General features: G+C 43.1%; 1 protein-coding gene across 4 annotated transcripts in view; it reads left to right on the forward strand.

The window, feature by feature from the left end:
- LOC137372567 (potassium channel subfamily T member 2) overlaps nucleotides 1-25,589 on the forward strand; it is a 921,357-nt gene extending 895,768 nt beyond the window's left edge. For all 4 annotated transcript variants that reach the window (XM_068036495.1, XM_068036496.1, XM_068036497.1 and 1 more), the window contains 2 exons: nucleotides 17,385-17,469; nucleotides 25,472-25,589. In XM_068036495.1, the coding sequence (XP_067892596.1) occupies nucleotides 17,385-17,469; nucleotides 25,472-25,589 (203 nt within the window). The remainder of the gene's footprint in view (nucleotides 1-17,384; nucleotides 17,470-25,471) is intronic.
- Nucleotides 25,590-26,165: the final 576 nt, after the last annotated feature.

Raw genomic sequence — 26,165 nt, forward strand, 5'->3', positions numbered from 1 at the left:
TACTAAGAGAAAAACTCTTTGGTACAGTACCTCAGTACATCAAAGTGATGTGCCAATTATGATTTAATCCGGTGCCATTATTGAAGACAGTCAATTTTAGGATTAGAATATTTTGATGGAGTCTACAGTGAATTTTTCAACTCATCCACATATAACTTGAGAAAACAGAATACAGTGCACAGCTCTGGAGTAGAGTGTTTTAATCCTTCTTGAAATCAGTGTTGATAATGCACCAATTTCAAGGTGAGCTGAGTATTTACTGTAACTGAATTCATAATCTCTAGTTTTCATTTCATCAAACTGTCAGCAACGTTCAGTCAACCAGTTTCTGATATAATGGCATTCTGCTGTAGCAGACAAAATTTTGCTATAAAAGTGTTGCATTGTAATGTAGTGTCATCATGTCCTAACTGTAGGTCCTCCAGTACTGTGTAATACCTTCACTGTGAATACATTTAGATCAGTTTATTTTAGTATGCCACACATTTGTATATTTATCCAAATGTTGCCATTGCAGGCATGAAGATTAAATCTGATCTAGCAAAATCAAATGAACGGTAGGAGAGATGAACTAGGAAGTTATAGGCGTATTAGGTTAATGTCTGTTGTGAGGAGGTTATTGGACTCCATGGGGGCTTGGGAGCTAAAGTGAGTAACCCCCCGAAACAGGTGCAGTGACAGCAATTCCTCTTGCCTGTACAAGGCAAGCTTTTGAAGCTCAGCTCATTATGGTAAAGACAGCAGGGAATTTATCACAGTACCCACCACTTATTCCGTCCAGGCTTATCAGGGGCAGCCACCTGTATAGGGAAAATGGTGCTGGTCAATTAAAAGGTGATGCTTATAACATGTTGAACATGCTGACTACTTTAGTTAGGATTTGTTTAAAAGGATTGTGCTGAGAGTCCTGGTTCATTCTGTGTCAGTTCAAAAATCATAAATTAGAGAAGACGCTGCACTATGATTTGTTGATCACAGAGTAACTGCAGGGATGGAGCTGGAATCCAGTCAGCCATTTACCTCCTTCTCCATTCCCTTTCTCTCTCAGTGTCACTAAAAGATGATGCATTCTTTGGACCAGGTATTGAGTTTGGATCAGCCCTGTGACAGACAGATCAAAATCTCTCACTTAATCACCAAGCCAAAGGGAATGCTGCAAATCTTCTGCAGAGACATTTTTCTGAGGAGTGAGGAGGCCTCATAAATGGCAGTGACTGTTCTTGATAATACTTATGACCAAACTATTATGGCTTTACAGTCCAATGCTTATAGTAGCTTAATTGCCTTAACACCAAAGGGGTGGAGATTGTACTATTGATCTTGAATCTGGCATTGAGCACTGGCTAGAACACCCAAGGACACCAACTCAGTGAATGGTTATGTGATGTTTTCATTCTTTCTCTGCTTGCAAATTCCAGTTTCTCCACTTAATGATGATAAAGGAACTGCAAAACAACACAGAGGTCCTTACCTGAAGGGCTATTTGTAGACTCAACAATTATCATGTCAAATTACTGCAGAGCAGCAAAGAAACAAATAGAATACTGAACCATATTGCTGAATCAGTAGAACATAAATAATTAGCTGTCATGCTCCTAAGTGTACAGTGATCTGCTTAGACTGAACCATTAGTGCTGTGAGCAGTGTTGATAATGGGAGACTTTCATAGCCTAGAGCCAATACAAAGAAGAGCATCAAAGCTCATCCCTAGTGTCAGAGGATTGAGTTAGGAGGAAAGATTGAAGATGTTTGGCTTCTTTAGCCTTAAAAAAGCAACTAAGAAGAAACTTCCATAGAGGTATACAAGATAGTAAACCATATAGAAAAGATCATGAGCTATGAGGAAAGATTGGATAGGCTGGGGGTGTTCTCCTTGGAACGGAGGAGGCTGAGGGGAGATTTGATTGAAATGTACAAAATTGTGAGGGGCCTGGATAGAGTAGATGTGAAGGGCCTATTTAACTTTGCAGAGAGGTCAGTGACTAAGGGGACATAGATTTAAAGATTAGAGGGGAGAAGAGGAAAATGTTTTTCACTCAGAGGGTGGTGATGGGTCTGGAACTCACTGCCTGAAACGGTAGTAAAGGCAGAAACCCTCAACTCATTTAAAAGGTGTCTGGATATGCACCTCAAGTACTGTAACCTGCAGGACTACGAACCAAATACTGTAAGGTGGGATTAGGCTGGGTGGCTCGTTTTTCAGCTGGCGCAGACACGATGGGCCAAGTGGCCTCATGCTGCGCTGTAAAATTTCTATGATTCTATCAATTATGGAGCTTTCGGGAAACTTTAACATTGATTGTGAGGTGAGGGCTGATGCACTGCATATGTTCAAAAGGGAACTGAACCAGTTCCTGGCTGCAGCAGAGACCACAGCACACAAAATATTGGTGGAATACCTAGTAATATAAATCCTGGTTAATGTGGTCTCTTGGGCAAGTTTGATCATCTAGATTATTTTGACCTAAAATAACCTTGGGTTTTTGATCTGTTCCTTTTTGCCTCTCCCAGGCGATTATGTGACTACTGCTGGCAGGAATGCCGTGAATAATGATACTTAAGGCATCACAACTTTGTGGGGCATGCTTGATGTACCAACTGTTCTTTTCCTGCCCACTATCTTCAAATGTGGGTATGACAAGGACACATATGTTCAATGAAAGAATGGCACTACTGTATAAAAGAAATAAAAATGTGCATTTATATAGCACCTTTCACAATCTCCAGATTCCCAAAGCATTTTACAAGAAATAAAGTATTTTTGAAGTGGAGTCACTGCTGTAGTGAAGAAAATGCAGCAGCCAGTTTGTGCACAGCAAGCCCAATAGTAATGTAATAATGAACAGATGATCTGTTCGTAGTAATGTTGGTTGAGGGATAAATATTGGCCAGGACACTGGGAAGAAATCTCCTGCTCTTCTCAAATAGTCCTGTGGGTCTTCCACATCCACCTGAGAGAGCAGATAAGGCCTCAGTTTAATATTTCATCTGAAAGAGGCAGTGCTTCCAACATACTGCACTTGAATCCCAGCTTAAATTTGATGCTTAAGTCCCTGGACTGGAATTTGAACCCAAAACCATCTGCCTTAGAGGCAAGAGTGCTAACCCTGAGCCACAGCTGGCAATGCATTTATGTAAAGCTAATAACAGAGTACATGATGTAAAATGGCCAAATTATGCCCTAGCCTCGAACCCAGTTTCACCTGAAGTTTGCACTTGTTCAGGACTCCCCATGGCACCATGGCAGATGAACAAATAATAATATGAAATTGGATATTAGAAAAAATAAGAATAGAATGTATGACTTTAATTGGCGTTGGAGTAAAAACAGGCAATGCTGGAAGAACACAGCAGGTGAGTGAGCATCTGTTAGGAGAAAAAATAGGCTGTTGTCCAAAATTATTGAACTAAATTTTCAGACCAGAAGGTTACAGAGTGCCCTGCAGGAAAGCAAGATTCTGTTCTTGAAGCTTGCCCTAAGTTTTGTTGGAAATATAATTGAAGAAAGAATTTGCATTTATATTGCATTTTTACATGCTCAGGATGGTCTCAGAGTGCTTATAAGCTAAAGAATTATTTTCAATGTGCAGTCACTGTTGCTTGTAGGCAAACAAAGCAGCTAAATTGTGCACTCCAAAGTCCCATGAAGCACATTGAGATTTTTTTTTGTTCATTTCATGGGATGTGGGCATTGCTGGCAAGGCCAGCATTTGTTGCTCATTCCTAATTGCCCTTGAGAAGGTGGTGGGGAGCTGCCTTCTTGAACTGCTGCAGTCCATCTGGTGCAGGTGCATCCACACTGCTGTTAGGGAGGAAGTTCCAGGATTTTGATTCAGCCACAGAACCGCGATATATTTCCAAGTCAGGATAGTGTGTGGCTTGGAGGGGTCCTTGCAGATGATGATGTTGCCACGTGTCTGCTGCCCTTGTCCTTCTAGGTGGAAGGGATCATGGGTTTGGATGGTTCTGTCGAAGGAGATGTGATGAGTTGCTGCAGTGCATCTTGTAGACAGTACACACTGCTGCCACTGTGCAGTAGTGGTGGAGGGAGCAAATGTTTAAGGTGGTGGATGGGGTGCCAATCAAGCGGGCTGCTTTGTCCTGGATGGTGTTGAGCTTCTTGAGTGCTGTCAGAGCTGCACTTGTCCAGGCAAGTGGAGAGTATTCCATCACGCTCCTGACTTGCGCCTTGTAGATGGTGGACAGGCATTGGGGAGTCAGGAGGTTGGTTATTCGCTGCAGAATTCCCAGCCTCTGGCCAGCTCTTGTAGCCACAGTATTTATATGACTGCTGTTGTTCAGTTTCTGGTCACTGGTAACCCCCAGGATGTTGATAGTGGGGGATTCAGCAATGGTAATGTCAAGGGGGGATGGTTACATTATCTCTTGTTGGACATTGTCATTGTCAGCACTTGAATGGCACGAATGTTACTTGCCACTTATCAGCCCAAGCCTGAATGTTGTCCAGCTCTTGCTGCATATGGACACGGACTACTTCAGTACCTGATGGTACTGAACATCATACAATCATCAGCAAACATCCCCACTTCTGACCTTATAATGGGGGAAGGTCATTGATGAAGCCGTTGAAGATGGGTGTGTCTCAGACACAACCCTGAGAGACTCCTGCAACAATCTCCTGGGGCTGAGATGACTGGCCTCCAACACCTACAACCATTTTCATTTGTGCTAGATATGATTCCAACCTGATTCCCATTGACTTCACTTTGGCTTGGGCTCCTTGGTACCACACCCGGTCAAATACTGCCTTGATATCAAGAACAATCATTCTCACCTCACCTCTTGAGTTCAGCTCTTTTATTTGGCTGTAACGAGGTCCAGCGCCAAGTGACCCTGGCGGAACCCAAACTGAGCATTGGTGAGCAGATTGTTGTTGTTTAAGTGGTGCTTGATAGCACTGTCATTGACACCTTCCATCACTTTGCTGATGATCAAGAGTAGACTGATGGGATGGTAATTGGCTGGCTTGGATTTGTCCTGCTTTTTGTGGACAGGACATACCTGGGCAATTTTCCACATTGTCAGGTGGATGCCAGTGTTGTAGCTGTACAGGAACAGCTTGGCCGGGGCGCGGCTAGTTCTGCAGCATAAATCTTCAGTACTACAGCCAGAATGTTGTCAGGACCCATAGCCTTTGCTGTATCCAGTGCCTTCAGTCGTTTCTTGAAATCACATGGAGAGAATCGAATGAGTCACCACTTGATGTATTTTTGGTGGTGTTATCGGTAAACCTGCAGTTCTCTAATCTGAACATTAACTTTAGTAACTTCAGACTTTTAAACCTCAGCCTCCATTTTCTTCACAGCATTGGATGTTTGTGATCTGGGTTGGGTCTGTTCTCAGTTCGTGTCGGGGGTGATGAGGGGGGCAATGGGGGAGGCAAGCTGATGTTTGGGGCAAAGACCTTTCATCAGAACAGTGCTGGCAGGGGTGTGAACCTATGGTATTGATCTGTTTTTCCTGTACTTGGAATTCACAGTTGTGTTGTCTTTTGCTTTCATTTTCTGTTTGAACTTCAGATCTGCTGCACATGCAGCTTGCTTTTCTTTCTCTATTTTAGTTTCCTCTTATTCTCACATCTATTTGTTTGTATCTCCCATGTCTCCACACGCCAACACAGAAACACACAATATACATGTTCTTTTGTCTTTTTATGTCTCTATATCACCTCACTGATAACCTTTTGTATCATCTAATAGTTTTCTACAAAGCAATTTGCAGTTCATTCAATCCACCTTGCTCTCTCTATAAAGTGCGTATCTTTTACTTCTCTCCCACTTATGTCCCTTTTTCATAGAATCATACAGCACAGAAGGGGCCATTCTGTCCATCGTGCATGTGCTAGCTCTTTAAAATAGCTGTCCAGTTAGTCCCATTCCCCTGCACTTTCCTCATAGCCTTGCAAGATTTCCGTCTCAAGTATATATCAAATTCCTTTTTGAACATTATTATTGAACCTTCTCACCATCCTCTCAGACAGTGCATTCCAATCATTAAAATTTGCTATACAAAAATATTTCTCCTCATCTCCTCCTTTGCCAATTATTTTCAATCTGTATCCACTGGTTACCAACCCACACACCAGTTGCTCCATATTTACTCTATCAAAATCCCTCATAATTTTGAATACCTCTGTCAAATCTCTTCTTAACCTTTTCTGCTTTAAGAAGAAGAACCCAAGCTTCTGAAGTCTTTTCACAGAACTGAAGTCCTTCATCCTTTCCTGTTGACATTTTTTTCTAACTTTACCTGCTTGTTTATCTTTCAGCCTTCAGTTCTGAAGAAGGGTCCCACACATGAAGGCCAGGATTTTACGGGCACCACTCCACTCTGGAGGCGGGATCGGAGGCGGGGGGGTGGGGGGCACGAAGATTCACCACGGGTGGCAGGGCAGAGGGCCCATCGCGATCTTTCCTGGGGCGGGATAGGCCAATGATGACCTTCCCTCCCAGAGGCAAATTGAGGCCCTTAAGTGGCCTATTAAAGGACAATTAAGGGCCTCTTCCCGCTGTCGCTGGGATTTTCCCAGCGGACTGGGATGGGGGGGGGGGGGTGGCCTTCGCTGCGTGGGGAGGACACCTTGTAAAATGAGGCGCCCTCACTGCGGGCTTGGTGAGGGGGGTCCCTTCTTTGTGGGCAATTTGTGGTCCACGGAGGACGCCCACTGGGAACCGATTCAGCCCCCGGGACCCCCTCCTCCCCCGGACTGCAAGATCAACCCCCTTCACTGGGGCCTTCTGGACTGGCCGCGTGATTCCGCCACACCTACCTCTTCTCCAGGGTTCCAGAGCTGGGCCTGGGTCCGAGAGCTCTGCAGTATCGGCAGCGGCCACCATACCTGCGCTGCCGATACTGATAAGCTGCCGGCCCTGTGATTGTCTGGCAGCTCTTGGAGGCGGGGTCCCCAATGCTTTAAAGACTTTCAAGGGACGGGCGTCCCGCCACCTAAAACGTTGACAAAAAAGACCAGAGGATCGCTCCGGGGGCTGGGTGGTGAGGTAGAGGAAGAGGCGGGGTTCCCCCGCTTCCCCGGGCTGGCACCGCGAGCCTCGACTCCAACATAAAATTCAGCCCAAGATATCAATTATGTACCTTCCCACTTTCCAGCATTTACAGCTTTTCTTCTTTAGAATGCCTACCAGGTTGTTTGATTTGGGACTCCACTAATCTTTGACCTATAGCTAATCAAATGGTTTTGAAAGGGCAACAATGACTACTTTAATTTGAAGAAATGTGAATGACTATTTTTGTCCTACTGTTTGATGCTGGAGATAATGTTGGTCTGCAAACCACAGGCCAGGTGCTTTGACCCAGAGATGCTGCAAATACTGACGACTCATGGACCTGAAATGTTAACTACACTTCCTCTCTCCACTGATGCTGCCTGACCTCCGGAGTGTTTCCAGCATCTTCTGTTTTGACCGGCAGGTCACCCAGTGATCTCCAAATGCAATCCCCTATTATGTTTCATCAGTTTTTTTATGTTAGACTTGAACAAGATGTGAACGAGTATTCAATCATGATCAAAGTGGTCCTTTACATCTTTGAAGCTGGTATTGCTTGGGAACATAGTTGTGCTAAACCCAAGTAAAGACGATAGGAAGTAACCCAGATTGCAAAGATGACACTGCGAACCAGATCAGTTGAAGACTGGGCAACAAACTATGAATAAGAATGATTGGTAATAGCTATGTTATCGAATTCTTCAGAGCAGTGTCATTTTCTAAAGTGTCCACCAGTTGATCGATAGAGAATGAGTGCGAACAAGGCTTCACTTCCACTCATGTCTGGTTTGTCTGAACCTGATAATACGTGTTCTTAATCATCATTACTTCAACCTGCCATTGCAAAGTTCAAAACAAAAACAGTTGCTACTGAGCTTCTTAAAAGGATAAAGTGATCTTTGTCCATTGCCAGAATTACTCATTAAATTCACTTCACACTGACGAAATCCCAGTGCTCCCTATGCTTAAAAAGTACTGAAATTTCCCATATGCCACATGTAACGCTTTAAACAGGATCATTGGCGCCTCGTGCTAGGAAACAAGGGCCTGGATTTTGCAGTCAGCGGCGAAGCAGTGGCATTCACCGCTGACCACACTGAAAAATTCGCATTTGTTGCTTGATGGCTCGAGCGAGATTTCTAACTTCTTGCTGCAGCATGGTCTACCCACATGAGGAACAGCAAGGCCTTGCAAGTGAAGCACATTCTGGGTGAAGCTGTGCCTCCCAATGACATCACAAGCTGAAGATACGCCCATTGAGGTCAGTCTTCCTAAAAACCCACATAAAAATCAGTGATAGTTGTGGGCAATCAGCCCAAATTCACAAACTACAGGTCCCACCCACTTTACAAAGCAGGTCAACATGGCCATCATAGTCATAGAATTATACAGCACAGAAACAGGCCCTTCGGCCCATCGTGTCTGTGCCGGCCATCAAGCACCTAACTATTCTAATCCCTTTATCCAGCACTTGGCCCGTAGCCTTGCATGCAATGGTGTTTCAAGTGCTCATCCAAATACATCTTAAATGTTGTGAGGGTTCCTGCCTCTACCACCTCTTCAGGTAGTGCTTTCCAGATTCAAACCATCCTCTGGGTGAAAATTGTTTTCCTCAAATCCCCTCTAAACCTCCTGCACCTTACCTTAAATCTATGCCCCCTGGTTATTAACCCCTCTGCTAAGGGAAAAAGTTTCTTCCTAAATACCTATCAATGCCTCTCATAATTTTGTATACCTCAATCATATCTCCCCTCAGCCTTCTCTGCTCTAAGGAAAACAACCACCGCCTTTTCAGTCTCTTCATAACTGAAATGCTCCAGCCTAGGCAACATGCTGGTGAATCTCCTCTGCACCCTCTCCAGTGCAATCACATCCTTCCTATAGTATGGTGGCCAGAACTGTACACAGTACTCCAGCTGTGGCCTAACTAGCATTTTATACAGCTCCATCATAACCTCCCTGCTCTTATATTCTATGCCTCGGCTAATAAACGCAAGTATCCCAGATGCTTTCCTAACCACCTTATCTACCTGTGCTGTTGCCTTCAGTGATCTATGGACAAGTACACCAAGGTCCCTCTGACCCTTTGTACTTCCTAGGGTCCTATCAGCCATTGTATATTCCCTTGCCTTGTTAGTTCTCCCAAAATGCATCACTTCACACTTCTCAGGATTAAATTCCATTTGCCACAGCTCCACCCATCTTACCAGCCCATCTATCTCATCCTGTAATAAGGCTTTCCTCCTCACTATTTACGACACCACCAATTTTCGTGTCATCTGCAAACTTACTGATGATACCTCCTATATTCACGTCTAAATCATTAATGTACACTACAAATAGCAAGGGTCCCAGCACCGATCCCTGTGGTACACCACTAGTCAGGCTTCCACTCGCAAAAACAACCCTCGACCATTACCCTCTGTTTCCTGCCACTAAGCCAATTTTAGATCCAATTTGCCAAATTGCCCTGGATCCCATGGGCTCTTACCTTCTTAACCAATCTCCCATGTGGGACCTTATCAAAAGCCTTACTGAAGTCCATATAGATTACATCAACTGCTTTACCCTCATCTACACATTTCGTCACCGCCCCTAAAAATTCAACCAAGTTAGTCTGACACGATCTCCCCCTGACAAAGCCGTGCTGACTATCCCTGATTAATCCCTGCCTCTCCAAATGGAGATTAATCCTGTCCCTCAGAATTTTTTCCAATATTTTTCCTACCACTGATGTTAGACTCACCGGCCTGTAATTACCTGGTTTATCCCTACTACCCTTCTTGAATAATGGTACCACATTTGCTGTCCTCCAGTCCTCTGGTACCTCTCCTGTGGCCAGAGAGGATTTGAAAATTTGTGTCAGAGGCCCTGCAATCTCCTCCCTTGACTCACATAACAGCCTGGGATACATCTCATCTGGGCCTGAGGATTTATCCACTTTTAAGCCCGCTAAAACAGCTAATATTTCCTCCCTTTTGTGCTAATATGTTCAAGTATATCACAATCCCCCTCCCGGATCTTGACACCTACATCGTCCTTCTCCATAATGAACACAGATGAAAAGTAATCATTTAAAACCTCACCTATGTCCTCCGGCTCCACACACAGCTTGCCACTTTGGTCCCTAATGGGCCCTACTCTTTCCCTGGTTATCCTTTTTGCCGTTAATATACTTATAAAACGCCTTAGGATTTTCCTTTCTCTTGCACACCAGTGTTTTTTAATGTCCCCTCTTCGCTCTCCTATTTACTTTTTTAAGTACCTCACCCCACACTTCCTATACTCCTCTAGTGCCTCCACTGTTTTCAGCACTCTGAATCTGCCATAAGCCTCTTTTTTACTGATCCAATCCAATATCCCTTGACATCCAGGGTCCCCTGGACTTGTTAGTCCTACCCTTCACCTTAATGGGTACATGTTGGCTCTGAATTCTCACTATTTCCTCTTTGAATGACTCCGACTGATCTGATGTCGACTTTCCTACAAGCAGCTGCTCCCAGTCCACTTTGGCCAGATCCTGTTTTATCATCTTAAAATCGGCTTTCCTCCTATTCAGTACCTTTATTTTCGGTCCATCTTTATCCTTTTCCATAACTACCTTAAATCTTACAGAGTAATGGTCACTGTCCCCGAAATGTTCCCCCACTGACACTTCTGCCACTTGTCCGGCTTCATTCCCTAGGTCCAGTAATGCCCCTTCTCTTGTAGGACTTTCTACATACTGGCTCAAAAAGCTCTCCTGTATGTATTTTAAGAATTCCACCCCCTTTAAGCCTTTTGCACTAAGACTATCCCAGTCGATATTGGGGAAGTTGAAATCCCCTACTATTATTACCCTATTATTTTTACACCTCCCTGAGATTTGACTACATATCTGCTCCTCTATCTCTCCCTGACTGTTTGGAGATCTGTAGTACACTCCCAGCCAAGTGATTGCCCCCTTTTTGTTTTTAAGTTCTACCCATATCGCCTCATTTGAGGAACCTTCTAAGATTTCATCCCTCCTTACTGCAGTAATTGACTCCTTGATCAACAGTGCAATGCCACCTCCTCTTTTACCCCCTCCCCTGTCATGCCTGAAGATTCTATACCCTTGAATATTGAGCTGCCAGTCCTGCCCCTCCCTCAACCATGTCTCTGATAGCAATAATATCATAACGCCATGTGCTAATCAATGCCCTCAATTCAGCTGCCTTACTAGTAAGACTCCTCGCATTAAAATAGATGCAATCCAGCATTGCATTTTTCACTTGTGCCTTAACAGGTCTATATTTACTCTGCCTTCCAAACTGACTCATTTTCTGTTCTATATTTGACTGTGTATCACCCCCTACTGTAACTCCACTCTGTATGCCATCGCCCTGCCAAATTAGTTTAAACCCCCCCAACAGCACTAGCAACCTCCCAACAGTTCTTCCAGAGCATATTCCCGCATACCACAACGTCCGGTTTTCAGTGCAAGCATATGCACATGTCAGCAGTTGTGGCGTTGTTGTGATCCTCAATAATGACAAGTGTCTCAGTGTTTGCCACTATTGGGACCCACAGCATTCTACTGGCGGCCGCGAGGCCTCAGTGCAGCCCCCTCTTTCAATATTAAAATTAAGTTAAACACATGCAAATTAACTTCCCTTGTCCCGGTGGCCATCCCACACCGATATTCCAGCCATCGACCGGAACTCACACGCCTTCGGAACTCCAAACGGAGTTCCAAAGGCGTGACACTGGTGGGGAGAGGGGAGGAGTGAAATTATCAGGATTTTGGGGGCGGGGAGTGCACAGGAAAAACACTTTGTATTGGCTGAGGCAATGTTGGGAAGGGGTTGAAATGCAAAGGTAGCAAAGTTAAGGGGGTGAAGTTGTGATGGGAAGAAAAGTTTTTTATGTATGTTAAATACATTTAATGGATATTGGGAGGGGTGGGAGAGGGGCTTCGATTGGTTAATAAAGTTTTAAATTTTAATTTGCCCTCCATGTCCCTTTAAAAATTAAAATTGCCATTAAGGGCTTGCAGCCCTTTAAAAATGGCACCGGCGCCTGCGCGGTGGCGCCAGACGGCGTTGCTGGGGATGGAGCGGCCACCCCCTTTTCGTCATCGGGGGCTTAGCGATGGCGCATCCGCAAGGGAAGACCGGCAAAATCAGAGCGCGCTGCCATGATTCGCAGCGCGCTTATAAAATTCAGCCCATTGTGTTTAAAATCTCATGTGTGTTGGGATCTTGAATTCAAGCAAGCGGTCAAAGGCTTTAATTTGTTCAGTACTGTTCTGTCAAAGAAATGCATAGCCGATTTTCTGCCTTGGAACTAGCATATGTGTCTGTAAAAATGTTTCTATAGTTACCCAGACACATCTTTCCTAAAATTTAAGGTATTTACAATGCCAGTTATTATTTGTAGGAATAAACAAGTTGCACAAGCAGCATTGAGAAGATTTTTTTGCAATGCAGTGTTTGCTACTGCCTTAAATTCAACTTGTTGAATTATTTCAGGCAATCTTTGCTGTCATGGCATGTTCACTAAAATACATTTTGGGTCATTGAGCACTGGTCACAAAACTATTTTGCCCAATTACGGATTTCAGCTGCATGCATCAATTAAAGCACTGATATCTTTTACGAAGGGCACATTTTTATATTTACTGTTCAAAGACTGCATAGAACAAATTTGTACTATAGCAATATGCATCTGAATTGCAAAATAATTGAAAATTATCTCCCGTTTGGGCTGACAAATAGTCCTGACTCACCATCATTCTAAACAGACTAATGTGCTTGCTTTGGTAATGACTTCACTGCTGTCAGTTAGTCTGACTGACTACTTAACAGACAGACTACCATACTGAAACCTTTGGGATATTTCTTGTTATATAATTTATGATCTTAGTTTGTCTTCAAGAATCATTGGAACTTGCTTTTTGTTGAAAAGTACTCTGCCTATTCAAAGGAAAATGTATAGCACTCTGTTGCTTGTTTTAAAAAAACACAAAAGCCTTCAATCTTTTTAAAGACATCTTCTGGAGAATTGTACAAAAACCCATCTTTCACATTGCATTTCTTTCAGCACACATGGGAAGCAATTGTTTCTTCTTGAGATATGTTTTGCTACCTTTATAGCCAGCTTCTGGCCTGTAAGAATGCTGTAATGCTTTTCAGATAATTTTAGATTTTCAATAAAACATTCTTTTTTTTAATGAATTTAAGCTCCTAGTACAGTTTTGAAGCAAAAGGGAGTTTAGTCCCATCTTAGAAGATCATTTATAGCTTTGTTCACCTGTGGGATGGCTTTCTGTACAGTGGATGCTGTTCATTGACCAGTTGCAGGAACTTTTGGACCAATATATCAGGTTGTACCTACTTGTGAGATGATGACTGTAGTCTAAAACAATGCTAGGAAACTGAGTGCACCTGTGTCACATTTTTTTTTATAAACTGTTGTGTTGCTTTTTTGTTTGTAGTTTCAGAATTTAACTTTCTATTGAGTTTTAAGATGAATGCTCATTAGTGGCAAGAAGGCTCACATTGCAACTTATTTATAAACACTTTACGTTGTGGATCTTCAAGGTTGATCATCAGAAGAAGAAAAAGAGTTGACTGATTCCCAAAGGATGGTGACATTAATTGCAATAACCTCATTATCCTCCTGCTTGCCTAAACTGCGTAACATATGATAATTGCTATTGAGGAAGTACATTTGAATAAAATTCAGACTACAGACTTAGAGAATGCAAAAATTGTATCATACAGATCCAAAGTTAGAATTTAATGAATTTAATAAGGCGAGCGTTTGAGCATGGGAGAGCCTCCAGTCGACTGTCACAGATGCAGTTACAGGATGGTCAAGCCTTTTAGGCTATATCACCAACAGTCAAAACCAGGGACATCTCACGTTAAACAATTGGAGATTTAATAAAACAAGGGAATTACAGGGCAGTTGTTAACTAGCATTAGTAGAACTGACACTATGGCTGGAATTTTTTGTTGGGCGGGAGGCCCTGTCTACTGGCCAAAAAGTCGGTGGCAAGCCCGCCTCCACCAGGCCTGGGGAGCCAGACTGGGATTTTTCGCTCCCCAGGCCTTTAATTGCTAGTGGGCGGGACTTACACCTCCTTGAGGCAGGAAGTCTTGCCTAATGGAGCTGCCGGCCAGCCGGCAGCTCTTAATCCCAACAGCGCCACCAGGAGTGGTGACCATTGCTGGGACGACACCCGGCCATCAGAGGAAGAGGAAGGGCAACCCAGGAATGGAGGTAAGTTTTTGCGGCTTCGCCAGGGACAATCATTCGGGCCCTGACGAAGCAAGGATGGTATGTTAAACGGGCAGGGGGAGTGTTGTGCAGTTGGGGGCGGTTCGGGCTTTGGGGGCAGCCCTCCATGGGGCACAGGGTGCCTGATCAGGAGGGCCCCTCACCAGCCTGCAAGAATGCTGCTTGGTTTCACCAGGCAGGCTTTTTGAGGCCTCAACTGTTCGCTAGCCATGGGTAAGATACCCTCAGCAGCAGCCAGAGGCCCTTAAGTGCCAGATAATTGGCCATTTAAAGACCTTGATTGGCCTGGGTGGGTGGGCTGTTTCTCGCCACCGCTACCCAGCGTAAAATTGCAGTGGGTGCGGGATGGGGTCAGGAACGGCCGCCGCCTCCCACTCAATTTTATGCCGACCCCCCCCCTTCCCCCGCCACCAGCCTGCTCATTTGGGATGCATAAAATTCTGGCTTAAGTTTATAATGTGAATGCAGCCTGGATCCAGCCTTAAGAATGGATCAGGCTCTGTCCCCATGATTCAGACTACAAACTTAGCAGCAGTGTGAATCAGTTTCAGATCTAAACCAAAGTTACACTGTGGTGTGTGCATGCTCCGTTCAATATGTAATACTGAACCACCAGGATGCAGAAAGATGCCAACAGTGCGGGTTCAATCCCCGTACCGGCTGTGGTAGTTCATGGAGGCCTGCCTCCTCGCCTTGCCCCGCGCTGGAGGAGTGATGACCCTCAAGCTATACATCACCAACTGTCTCTCTCTAATGGGGAGAGATGCCTATGGTCCTTTGGTACTATGGCTAGAGCAGGACCACAGGAAAATACTCTCCGACCATGCCAAACATATTAGCCTCTTTTTCACTACAAAAAATAGAAACAACTAATGTATCACTGACAAAAAAAATTCCATTCCATACGCAATGAATGCCAGCAGTGAAGATTCAGCCTAATACAGCCAGATACTTGACACTGAAGTCAATGTAAAAGAAAATCAGGTGGCATATAAAATGCACTGCCAATTCACTATCGCATTTTGCATTATTATCCAAAACCAGTTTCACGTCTTATGTTTATTCTAAATCAGATTGTTGTCTCGCATTTTCAGATTTTTTTTTTGTTCACTGCTGTTGATTTTAATGCAAACTTTATATCGACTGTATCTTCTTAACAATAGAACCTGTATATTTTGTGACTCGTTGTACAACTGTGGCCCATAAGAATGGTCCCGACTGATAAAAAAGCAAAAGAAAGAAAGAACTTGTATTTATTTAGCACCTTTCACGATCTTAGGAAGTCCCAAAGTGCTTCAAAATTTATTGTAGTGTATTCCAGTAGATTTTGAATGTGTTTATAAAATGTCCACCATCCTCTTGGCAGAAATGAAATCCTGTTGACATCAAAGTAAGAAATTTTTGTATGAATTTAGCTTGGTTTTATCTGATGTAGTTTGAAGTAAAAGAGTCTATATCACTTACCTTCATTTGAACACCAAGATTAATTCTTCTAAAGGAATGTACTGAAGCTTGTATTGCAGATATAACAGTGGTGGCTTGTGTGAATAGCACTGTCAGCACGGTTCATGTATATTTTTGGCCGAGGGCCTACAACAGGGTGGCTTTGATTCAGGAGATGCTTTGCTCAGAGACAGATGATAGCTTGACCTTTGTTGAAGAGGTTTCTGGGAATGTATTAAGTTGGATTTGGGAAATCTCTTGTGAATATATTAAATATCACAAGGCAATAGAAAGGCCCAAGGAAAGGTTGCACCACATCTCATTGTCAACAGATTAGGATATCGCAGACAGTACAGCAGATTCTAACATATATAATGAATTGCAGTGGTTATGACAATATATTCCACTCTACTTAACCTTTTAATCTGGGTAATATAACATAAACATTCAATTCTAAATTTGTTTTTGAAGTTAGAAGGACACTGTGGCAAGAGCATATAATGAATACCTAATATCTGTATGTACAATATAGAATCCAGTTTCCTCCAGGTTCAATCTTCCACCAAAAGCACTACTCCCAGGACTTCTAAAAATACATAGAAATTAAATGAGTTTTCTGTAAAATTCGTCCACTGATGGGCTCTATGAAAGAGCGCAAATAAAGATCTGTGTTTCCTCCAGTGTAAATAAATGAGTATTTAACTTAGTTAATGAATTTATAATTCATGAATCTGCAGTGATGTCTCTTGTCCTGACTGAAGCACAAAAGCTAGAAATGAGATGTGGCTGATATCAGTGCATACTAATCAACAGCATTAGGGACATAAGGAGATAACATAAGCTGCCATTCCATGATACTTTATTCATAATGGTGTGTACATGACCAGGGTTGGGGGTGAATACGCCATCATTCCGACTTCAGTTTCTTTTTAACAAAAATTGCAGGTGCCACAGCGAAAAAGAAGCTGCCAATTTACTGATTTACTATTATTCACGAGGGACCGCAACTTTAAGAACAAGTTTGTTCCTTGCATTAATTAGCTCTTAATCGTCACTTTGACACAAAGTTAGATGTAATAAATTCCTCTTATGTAAAAAAAATTCTCTAGCTTTAATACATTGGTAGAAATATGAAGTAATTTTAAGCACCTTTTTTCCCCATTTGTGTCAAAATTTGCTACACAATAAAGTTAATTTATTTTTAAATTTTCCTATATTGTACAGTGGTCTGTGGGTTACTTTTAAAAGTAAATGCCTTGAAAGCAATTTGCTACAGTCTTTCTTATTTGTTATCAGGATATTGGCAATGTTGGTAAGGCCACCATTATTGTCCATCGCTGTTTCACCTTGAACTGTTTGATTCCCCTTGAATCGCTTGCTTCCCTTGAACCTTTTGTTGATGATACCCCCACATTTGTATTAGGTAGAGAATTCCTGGATATCGGCCCACTGTTGGTAAAGGAACAATGATATGTGTCCAGCTCAGGATGTTTATTTGACTTAGAAGAGATTCCTACACTATTACTGTTCTTATTCTTTTGAGTGGTAGATGTCTCAGAGGGGGAGGAATATACTTTTGACGTAAGGTTGCAGGGAAACTGCTTACTTTGACCAGCACGTATAACTGAAAATTTCCTTACTTTTTTTTAGATGAAATGAATGATCACCAGAACACTCTGTCATATATTCTGATCAATCCTTCCCCAGATATAAGACTGGAGCCGAATGATGTTGTGTAAGTATTTCACTTATTTAGTTCTTTAAGGATATTAGATGGCACAGCAACAGGTTCCAGGCAATCAACTTTGAACTGAAAGCTAAAAGAGGGTTAGAGAATTCATGTTGGGGTGCCGAAGGGCAAACATTGACTTATTGCATGTTCCAGTTCATGCTCCAGAAAAATGATCCAGTACACAATAGCTACCTCTCTATTTCAACTTTTCATAGAATCATAGAATGGTTCCAACAAAAAAGAGGCCATTCGGCCCATCGAGTCTGTGCTGGCTTTCTGCAAGACCAACTCACCTAGTTCCACTCCCCTGCCCTTTTTCCTGTAGCCCTGCAAACCTTTTTCCTTCAGGTGCTTATCCAATTCCCTTTTGAAAGCCACAATTGAATCTGCCTTCACCACCCTCTCAGCCTCGTATGCCTTTTTAACATCTTTCTCAACCTGTCATGCCACCTTCAATGACTTGTGCACAAATACCTCCAGGTCTCTCTCTTCCTGCACCTCCTTTAGAATAGGCTGGCATTTTATGTGGCACCCTGAGGTGGGATCAGAGGCAGGGGGGCACTGAGGATGGTGAAGGAAGTTGTGCCCTTTACACCCAAGTCTAAGTCATTAATATATATAAAAAAACAGTGCTTCTGGTGCCAACCCCTGGGGAACTCCACTGTACACCTTCCTCCAGTCCAAAAAACAATCGTTCACCGCTACTCTCTGTCTCCTGTCACTCATCCAGCTTTGTATCCATGCTTCCCCTATCCCTTTTATTCCAAGGCTTCAGTTTTGCTGGCAATCCTATTATCTGGTTTCACTTCGGAATGGTTGAGCTCTAATTTTAAAATTGTTCTCGATTCTGCCACCAGAGGAAATAGGTTCTTTGTATCTACCCTACCAAATCCTTCTATCATTTGAAACACCTGAATCAGATCGCCCCTCAATCTTCTACACTCAATAGCAGTACTACTCCGACTGAAGTAACCTTGAAGATGGAATGGGCAATGCTTTTAGGTCCCAATAGGCTGAGGAGCTCAATTCATCCACTCTATCCATTGAACTGATTTTGTACTCACAGCCCTGGAAGGACCTTGTCCAGCAATTGGAGAAGGTAAAGGAGCAGCTACAGCCACAAACTGCATAGCGAGCAGACTTAATGGCAATTGAAATCACCCTGAAATATAAATAGTTCTGATGCTGATGTGGCAGAACCATTTTCAGAATTTGGCACAAATGTTTTTTCTTTTACACTGCCCGGTATTGAGTTGCAGCTGCAGTAGCTCCCAAGCTCCTGGAATCTAATTAGAAGCCCAACAAGTTCTCACAATGCCTACACTGATGCTCTGCCCATGATTTTATACCACAATGACTGCCCAGCCATATTGTGAAAGATATGCCCTGACATTTGACTGCAATGACTCAACAGAGCTGATAATAGGTCTATAGTCCATGGGTATATGGTCCCCAAATTTTTATGCACAGAGGCTTGATCCCTACTATATGCCTGTGTGCAAAGTTCATTCAGTCCCTGACCTTCTTTCAAATTAGACATCCACACTGAAGGGGAAGGCCACTAAAAAAACACATTTGGCGCACCTTACCCCCGATCCCCAGTCTGGTGCCCTTTCCCAGCTCCATCTGCCTCCCCATCCATGCCATAAAATCATCCAGCATAGCACAGGTACACATAGCCCTGGGATATCTCATTATCCACCTTAACAATTCTAAGAGGGACAGATGATTTTTTTCCCTCTAGCCTGAGATGCATAGCTTCAATATCCCAGCACTCGGTAGGTAGAAGCTTTCTAGAATACTGATGCTGTTAACAATGTTTAGCAGGCTTGAATTTTCATGAGAAATTGCCACAAGTGTTTATTGCCCTCTTTATATTGCTGAACTATTTCAGGTAGAAGCTTGACCTCTTAGATATGCCTATAGCTTCTCTCTGTGCATCTCTTGGCATCCTGCGAAGGGCTCATCGAGGCACTCGGTGCTGGCTCGTGAAGAACAGCAACCCCAATTGCCCCACCCCATTCTCTCATCGCCCTTCCTACCCAGTGTGCTCGCTGGGAGATAACTTGCTAATCTTCCTGTAAAACTCACCCCTCCCACGCAGACTGTGTGGAATCTGCCAACAGATCAGCTCTCACCACCCCTCTATGCATCTCCCTCCAGAATGTCCGTTCACTTGTGAATAAGGCCCTTGCCTACTATGAAGCTACTATGGATGATTGCATCGGCATCATGGCCTTCATGGAAACCTGGTTGAGGAGTGATGACACCTTGCCTCTTAATGAAGTCTCTCCACCCGGCTACATCTTCCGCCACTTGCCCTGCCAAGTCCATCGAAGTGGTGGTGTGGTGCTTATCACCAGATCACACCTTGCCTGACCCCCTACTCCACTGGCACTTTCTGTTCCTTCGAGCATCTCACCTTTTTCCACCCCTCACCTCTCATTCAAAATTATCATTCTCTACCACCCTCCCAAGTATGAAAAAAAATTTCTCACCGAGATATTTTCACTGCTTTCCTCCCTGAGCCTCTGCACCGATGACTTCTCATCCTCAGTGATTTTAACCTCCATCTCAACTCATCATGCTCTCTCTGAATGCACTGCCATCTTATCCTCCCTAAATCTCTCCCTTCATGTAAACTCCCCAACCCATATTCACGACCACACCCTTGCTATTGTCATCTCACATGGTTTTGCTAGTCCCATCATATCAATCACCTAAGGCCATCTCTGATCACTTCCTTGTATCACTCACCACGCGCATCCCATTTCCATGCCTCAATCCTACTTCCTTCTGTATCCGTCCCTGGAAAAAACTCTCCCCAATTGACTTACAACTGCACTTTCAAAATCCCAAATTTGGCCGTCCATTCACCACAACATTTCTGCAGCTGCTGATATGCTCAACTGCACCCTCACCGCCAGCTCAAACTTCCTAGTCCCCAATAAAACCATTACTCTCTCTCACCCTGGCCGTTCCCCTGGTATGGGCCTCATCTCTGCTCCCTTAAGTCCAAGGGATGCAGACTTGAAAGGTTATGGCAGACAACTGGTTTACCCATTCATTGCCAGATCTGGCTGGACCACTTAAAACACTATCGAGTCCTGCTCTCCTCTGCTAAAACTGCTCACTATTCCAGGATTATCTGGGAATGCAAAGATAACCTCTGGCTTCTTTTCTCTACTGTAAACTGTCTTCTTAAACACTTGTCCCATCCACTATCACCTTCAATAATAAGTGCGCGGAGCTTATAGATTTCTTTGTCAGTAAGATTGAGACCATCCAAACAGCTCCCTCTGTCGCATCCCTTCCTCCCACTAGCCCATCGGGCCAACCTTCCTCTAATGCTCCCCCACCCCACTGTCCTAGCCCTGAACTCACATCTTTCTCTAGTTTCTCTCTTATCTCCCTTCATGCCTTCTCTGAGCTCATTTTGTCCATAAGACTCACCTCCTGCTTCCTCGATCCTATTTCCACTAAACTGCTGACCACCCAACTTCCACTCCTGGTCCTCATGTTTGCTGATATTGTTTACGGTTCTCTCTCTTCAGGTGTTGTCTCTCTCTCCTTTTAATCTGCTGTCAAGACCCCTCTCTAAAAACTAACCCTTGATCTCACAGCTCTTGCAAACTACCATCCCATCTCCAACCTCCATTTTCTCTCCAAAGTTCTTGAACGTGTTGTCGCCTCCCAAATGTGTTCCCATCTTTTCCGGAACTCCATGTTTGAATCTCTCCAATCACAGTGCCAAAACAGCTCTTATCAAAGTCACAAATGACATCCTATGTGACTGTGACAAAGATAAACTTTCCCTCCTTGCCCTTTGCAACCTGTCTGCAGCATTTAACACAGTTGACCACACCATCCTCCTCCAACGCCGCTCCACTGTCGTCTAGCTGGGTGGGACAGCACTCACCTGGTTCCATTCTTATCTATCTAATCGGAGCCAGAGAGTCACTTGCAATGGCATCTCTTCTTGCCCCTGCACTGTTATCTCTGATGTCCCCCAAAGATCTATCCTTGTCCCCCTCCTGTTTCTCATCTACATGCTACCCCTTAGAGACATCATCCAAAAGCACAGCTTTAGTTTTCACATGTACGCTGACGAGACACAGCTCTATCTCACCACCACCTTGCTCAACTCCTCCATTGTTGCTAAATTATCAGACTGCTTATCTGACATCCAGTACCAGATGAGCAGAAATTTCCTCCAATTAAATGTTGGCAAGACTGAAGCCATTGTTTTCAGTACCCATGCCAAACTCCGTTCCTAGCTGCTGACTCTGTCCCTCTCCTTGGCAACAGTCTGGGATTAAACCAGTCTGTTCGCAACATTCACATTTGACCACAAAATAAGCTTCTGACCTCATAGTCACGCTATCACTAAAACAGCCTATTTCCACCTCTATAATATCGCCTGAATTCACCCCTGTCTCAGCTCATCTGCTACTGAAACCCTCATTCATGCCTTCGCTACCTCTAGACTTGACTATTCCAATGCACTTCTGGCTGTTCTCCTGCATTCTACCCTCTGTAAACTTGAGGTCATCCAAAACTCTGCTGCCCGTGTTTTAATTCGCAACAAGTCCCATTCACCTATGTTTGCTGACCTACATGGCTCCTGGTCAAGCAACACCTTGATTTTAAATCTTCCATCCTTATTTTCAAATCCCTCCATGGCCTTACCCCCTTCTTATCTCTATAATCTCCTCCAGCCCCACAACTCCTCTAATTCTGGCCTCTTGAACATCCATGATTTTAATTGCTCCACCATTGGTGGCCAGGCCTTCAGTTGCCTATACCCTAAGCTCTGGAATTTCCTCCCTACACCTCTCTAGCTCTCTTGCTTCCTTTAAGACACTCCTTAAGATCTACCTCTTTGACCACTAAGCTTTTGGTCATCTGCCCTAATATCTCCTTATGTAGCTCGGTGTCATGTTTTTTTTTATAATGCTCCTGTGAAGTGCCATGGGATGTTTTGTTACATTAAGGGCACTATATAAATATAAGTTGTTGTTGCATAAGCATTACTGTAACCTGCTGGGGGCTTCTGGAGCTGTGAAATCTGGCCTTTATACCCCATAGCACTGGTAGCAAAACAGCTTTCATTCCTGGCTGCAAACCTTCTCCAGCACCTAGGGCCAGACAAATCAACAAGCAGCAGCATAGTTTTGTAGTACCATCAGTGCTGATACCTCTGAGAGAATCCTATGGTGACTGCCACCTCTTCCAGAGACAGCAGCTTTATCTCATTTACCTCACATCACTTCCACCAAAGGCAGGGCCATTCTCAGTGACAGGGCTTCAGTGTAAAAAACTCATTAGGGTTGCCAGTTTATCCCAGCACCACTTTTGTATGATTACTAAGATGAAGAGATGGAACATTTCTAACAAAGAAGAAATAATTGGAGTAAGAAGAGATTTCATTTCTGACCTTTGGTGGTCATAACTAATTGTTCTGGGTCAACAAGGTATTGACGCAGGAGATTGATGGGCCACAATTCCAGCTCTTCTTGTGCCCGAATTTCTCTCGCTGGTTCCCTTCGGTTGAAATGGCGGGGGCCATCTCAGGTTGGCATTATCACAGTCAAAGCTTTGCAAATAGCATGACTTGGAGGCTAATTTCCCTTTGCCGCGCCACTCTCTCTCCCGCCCCCCCCCCCCAACCCAGATTACTTGCAAGTTGGCAGCGCACTCCTTTATTTTTACAGGGGCAGGGCAATTTATGGGCCCTGCTCCCAGCAGCAGAATATATCAGCCTTGGCGCAGTGGTAGCATTCTCACTTTGGAGTCAGAAGGTTGTGTGTTCAAGTCCAGTCTCAGAGACCTAAACACATAATCTCAGGGTCACATTCCAGTGTAGTACTGAGAGGGTCCCTGGGAAGTGCACATAACCTGGGCATAAAGCAGAGGAAAACCAGCCCCTTGGTGTTTCCTGCAGTAAAGATAACACACTATGTGCTATTTGTAACTTTTATTAATAGCGCCTGAGAAAATTACCCGTACTATTTTGCAACAAAATCATGTGTACAGTATGTTCGTTATGTTTTGTTAGTTTTTTTAATTTGGTCATGGGATGTGGGCGTTGCTGACTAGGCCAGCATTTGTTGTCCATCCCTAATTGCCCTTGAACTGAGTGGCCATTTCAGAGAGCAGGTAAGAGTCAACCACATTGCTGTGGATCTGGAGTCACATGTAGACCATACCAGGTGAGGATGGCAGATTTCCTTCCTTGAAGGACATTAGTGAACCAGATGGGTTTTTAAAACAATCAACAATACTTTCATGGTTACCATTAGACTAGCTTTTAATTCCAGATTTATGAATTGAGTTCAGATTTCACCATCTGCCATGGTAGGATTCAAACCCATGTCCTCAGACCATCGGGTTGGGATTATTAGTCCAGTGACACTAACACGACACCACAGTCTCCCCCGTAAACTCCTGTATTAGATTTGCTCTGAATGGCATTGTATAGTTTATAGCATACATGGATAGTATGAATGCATTTGGATCTTGGTGATTTACCAATGTTAAATGCAGAGAAGAACTTTACAAAAGTCTAAATTCTAAATTAATTGGTCAGTACCATTGGTTTTAATGTTAACTTGCATTCAATACAACCAAAAAAATGTTTCTGAATAATTATGCTTTGAAAATATTTTACAATTTTAAAAGACAAATTCTAGAAGCATACTGTTATCTCTACAAAAGATTTCGTGCAAGTGAAACTCGATCTGAGAAAATGCTGAAGGCGCTGCAGCAATAATCAAGATAATTACAGCAATAAAGATATTTTATTTCTGACCTTTGGTGGTCATAAATCATTGTTTTGGGTCAACAAGCTATTGAGGCCAAACATGCATGTGCCATAATTCCAACATTTCTTGCACCAGAATTACACTTGCTCACTCTTCCAATGTTATATCTCGGGCATCCACCTGTTCCTAAGGATCCCATTCTGTTCTGATTTTGGCGTCTATGTATGGGGGCTGATACAAGACTGTTTCTTTTAATTACACATCTTAAAACTCCAGGTCACATCTCTACTAATTGGACACTGCTCCTTCCCTGCTGCCCTGCTCCCCCCACCCCCTCAAGGATGAACACTTCTGCCCTCCTGGAGGTGAGCACGCTTCAGTTGTGTGACTAGGTGGTCTGGGAAGCACGAATTCCCAGTTTAGAGACTCTCCATCCCGTTAGAGCTGGAAATTTTAGGATTGGACAGAGTGTGTATCCCTTACAAAGGCCCAATGGCATTTTCAACTGAGAACATAATCTAGCACATCCAGGTCTTCCCCTTTTCCTGATTCATTATCCAAATCCCACTGGACGAATGTGGGAATCTGGTGGAATGGCCAAGGAAATTCGCCTCCGCTACCATTACTGCAATCTGAGTTCAGTTTAAAATTTTGATATTAATAGTTTTTGATCTAGTAATTAAGGCAATGAATTACAAGATTTGTTGAAAATGGTCTTTTGAAATGCTAGAATTTTAGAATTGAATTATTAGAACCTTGAGAAGTGATTGCAAAATGACTTGCGCAAATTTATTAACAATTTCTATGGGTCTTTTCAGAATCCAATAATGAGCTTATCCTAAGCGCTAAACATGATATAACTTCATCATATTAATATTTTATTAGAAGGAAAGGAATTGAAAATTCAGCCATGTCCTACCGTTCACATACATTACCTTGTTCCATAAAACCTAGGATCACAAAGTTTTGATTGATTTTAGTCTAGAGCAAATAAAGATTGCAATTATATTGTTTAATATAATTAAGCACCATGAACAAGGAGGTGTGCATTATTAATATATGCTAGAATTAGTTTGTGTGTGAATAGTAAATGTTAAAGTAATCTTCAGTTTCTACATAATGTCAGGTATTAGCAGTTTGAATTTCACACCTATCTTCCTGTTGTAACTATTTTTCTCAGTCTCCCTTTTTATTCTTTGCCCCCTTTTCAATTAACTTTCTCCTGTTTTTTGTGTCTACAGCTACCTGATCCGGCCTGATCCTTTGGCTTATGTCCCAAACAGTAAACCCAGTTTCAAGATCAGTGTCTGTAGCAAAAGTGGAGGCAGACCGGACACGAAGGACGACACCCAGCTTTAATAAATTGCTCGATGCTTTGGAGAAAAAACCTCAACATAAGTTTCAGCAAGAAATTTTACGGTTTTCTGTATTACATTAAGAAACTGGCTAAGAAACAAAGAAGATTGTGTTAGGGAGTTGTTGAAAACACTGTAGCTGTGACTAAATCAATTAAACAATGTCTGGCATCATGCAGTGCTGATCAGTCTGACTCACCAATGAAATCACAGAATAATTCAAGTAAGCTTGGAGCTTTTCGTCAGCTTGTTATTGTATCATTATGAAACTGTTTCTTAAAATGTCATTAATAAGTTTTAAAATACACATAATGGAGAAGAAATGCAGTGAAATTAATTCCACTTACAGCTATCCATCTGTTACCAGTGTATTAAAGTCTAACAGCTAATTAGTCCTCAATTAATGTACACTGGGAATATAATTCTGTTAGTGGGAAAAAAGTAGGTTTACTGGAAGTCAATTGAGCATTAACATGCATTGGTACTCAAAGGTTAATTCATAAATAATTTCACACATATAATTAAATTAATAAGTAAAATACAGGTTTCTGTATTTTGGCCTTTCCGGTTTACATGTACC

The sequence above is a fragment of the Heterodontus francisci genome, chromosome 8, assembly GCF_036365525.1.
Source record: "Heterodontus francisci isolate sHetFra1 chromosome 8, sHetFra1.hap1, whole genome shotgun sequence".
Classification (NCBI taxonomy): domain Eukaryota; kingdom Metazoa; phylum Chordata; class Chondrichthyes; order Heterodontiformes; family Heterodontidae; genus Heterodontus; species Heterodontus francisci.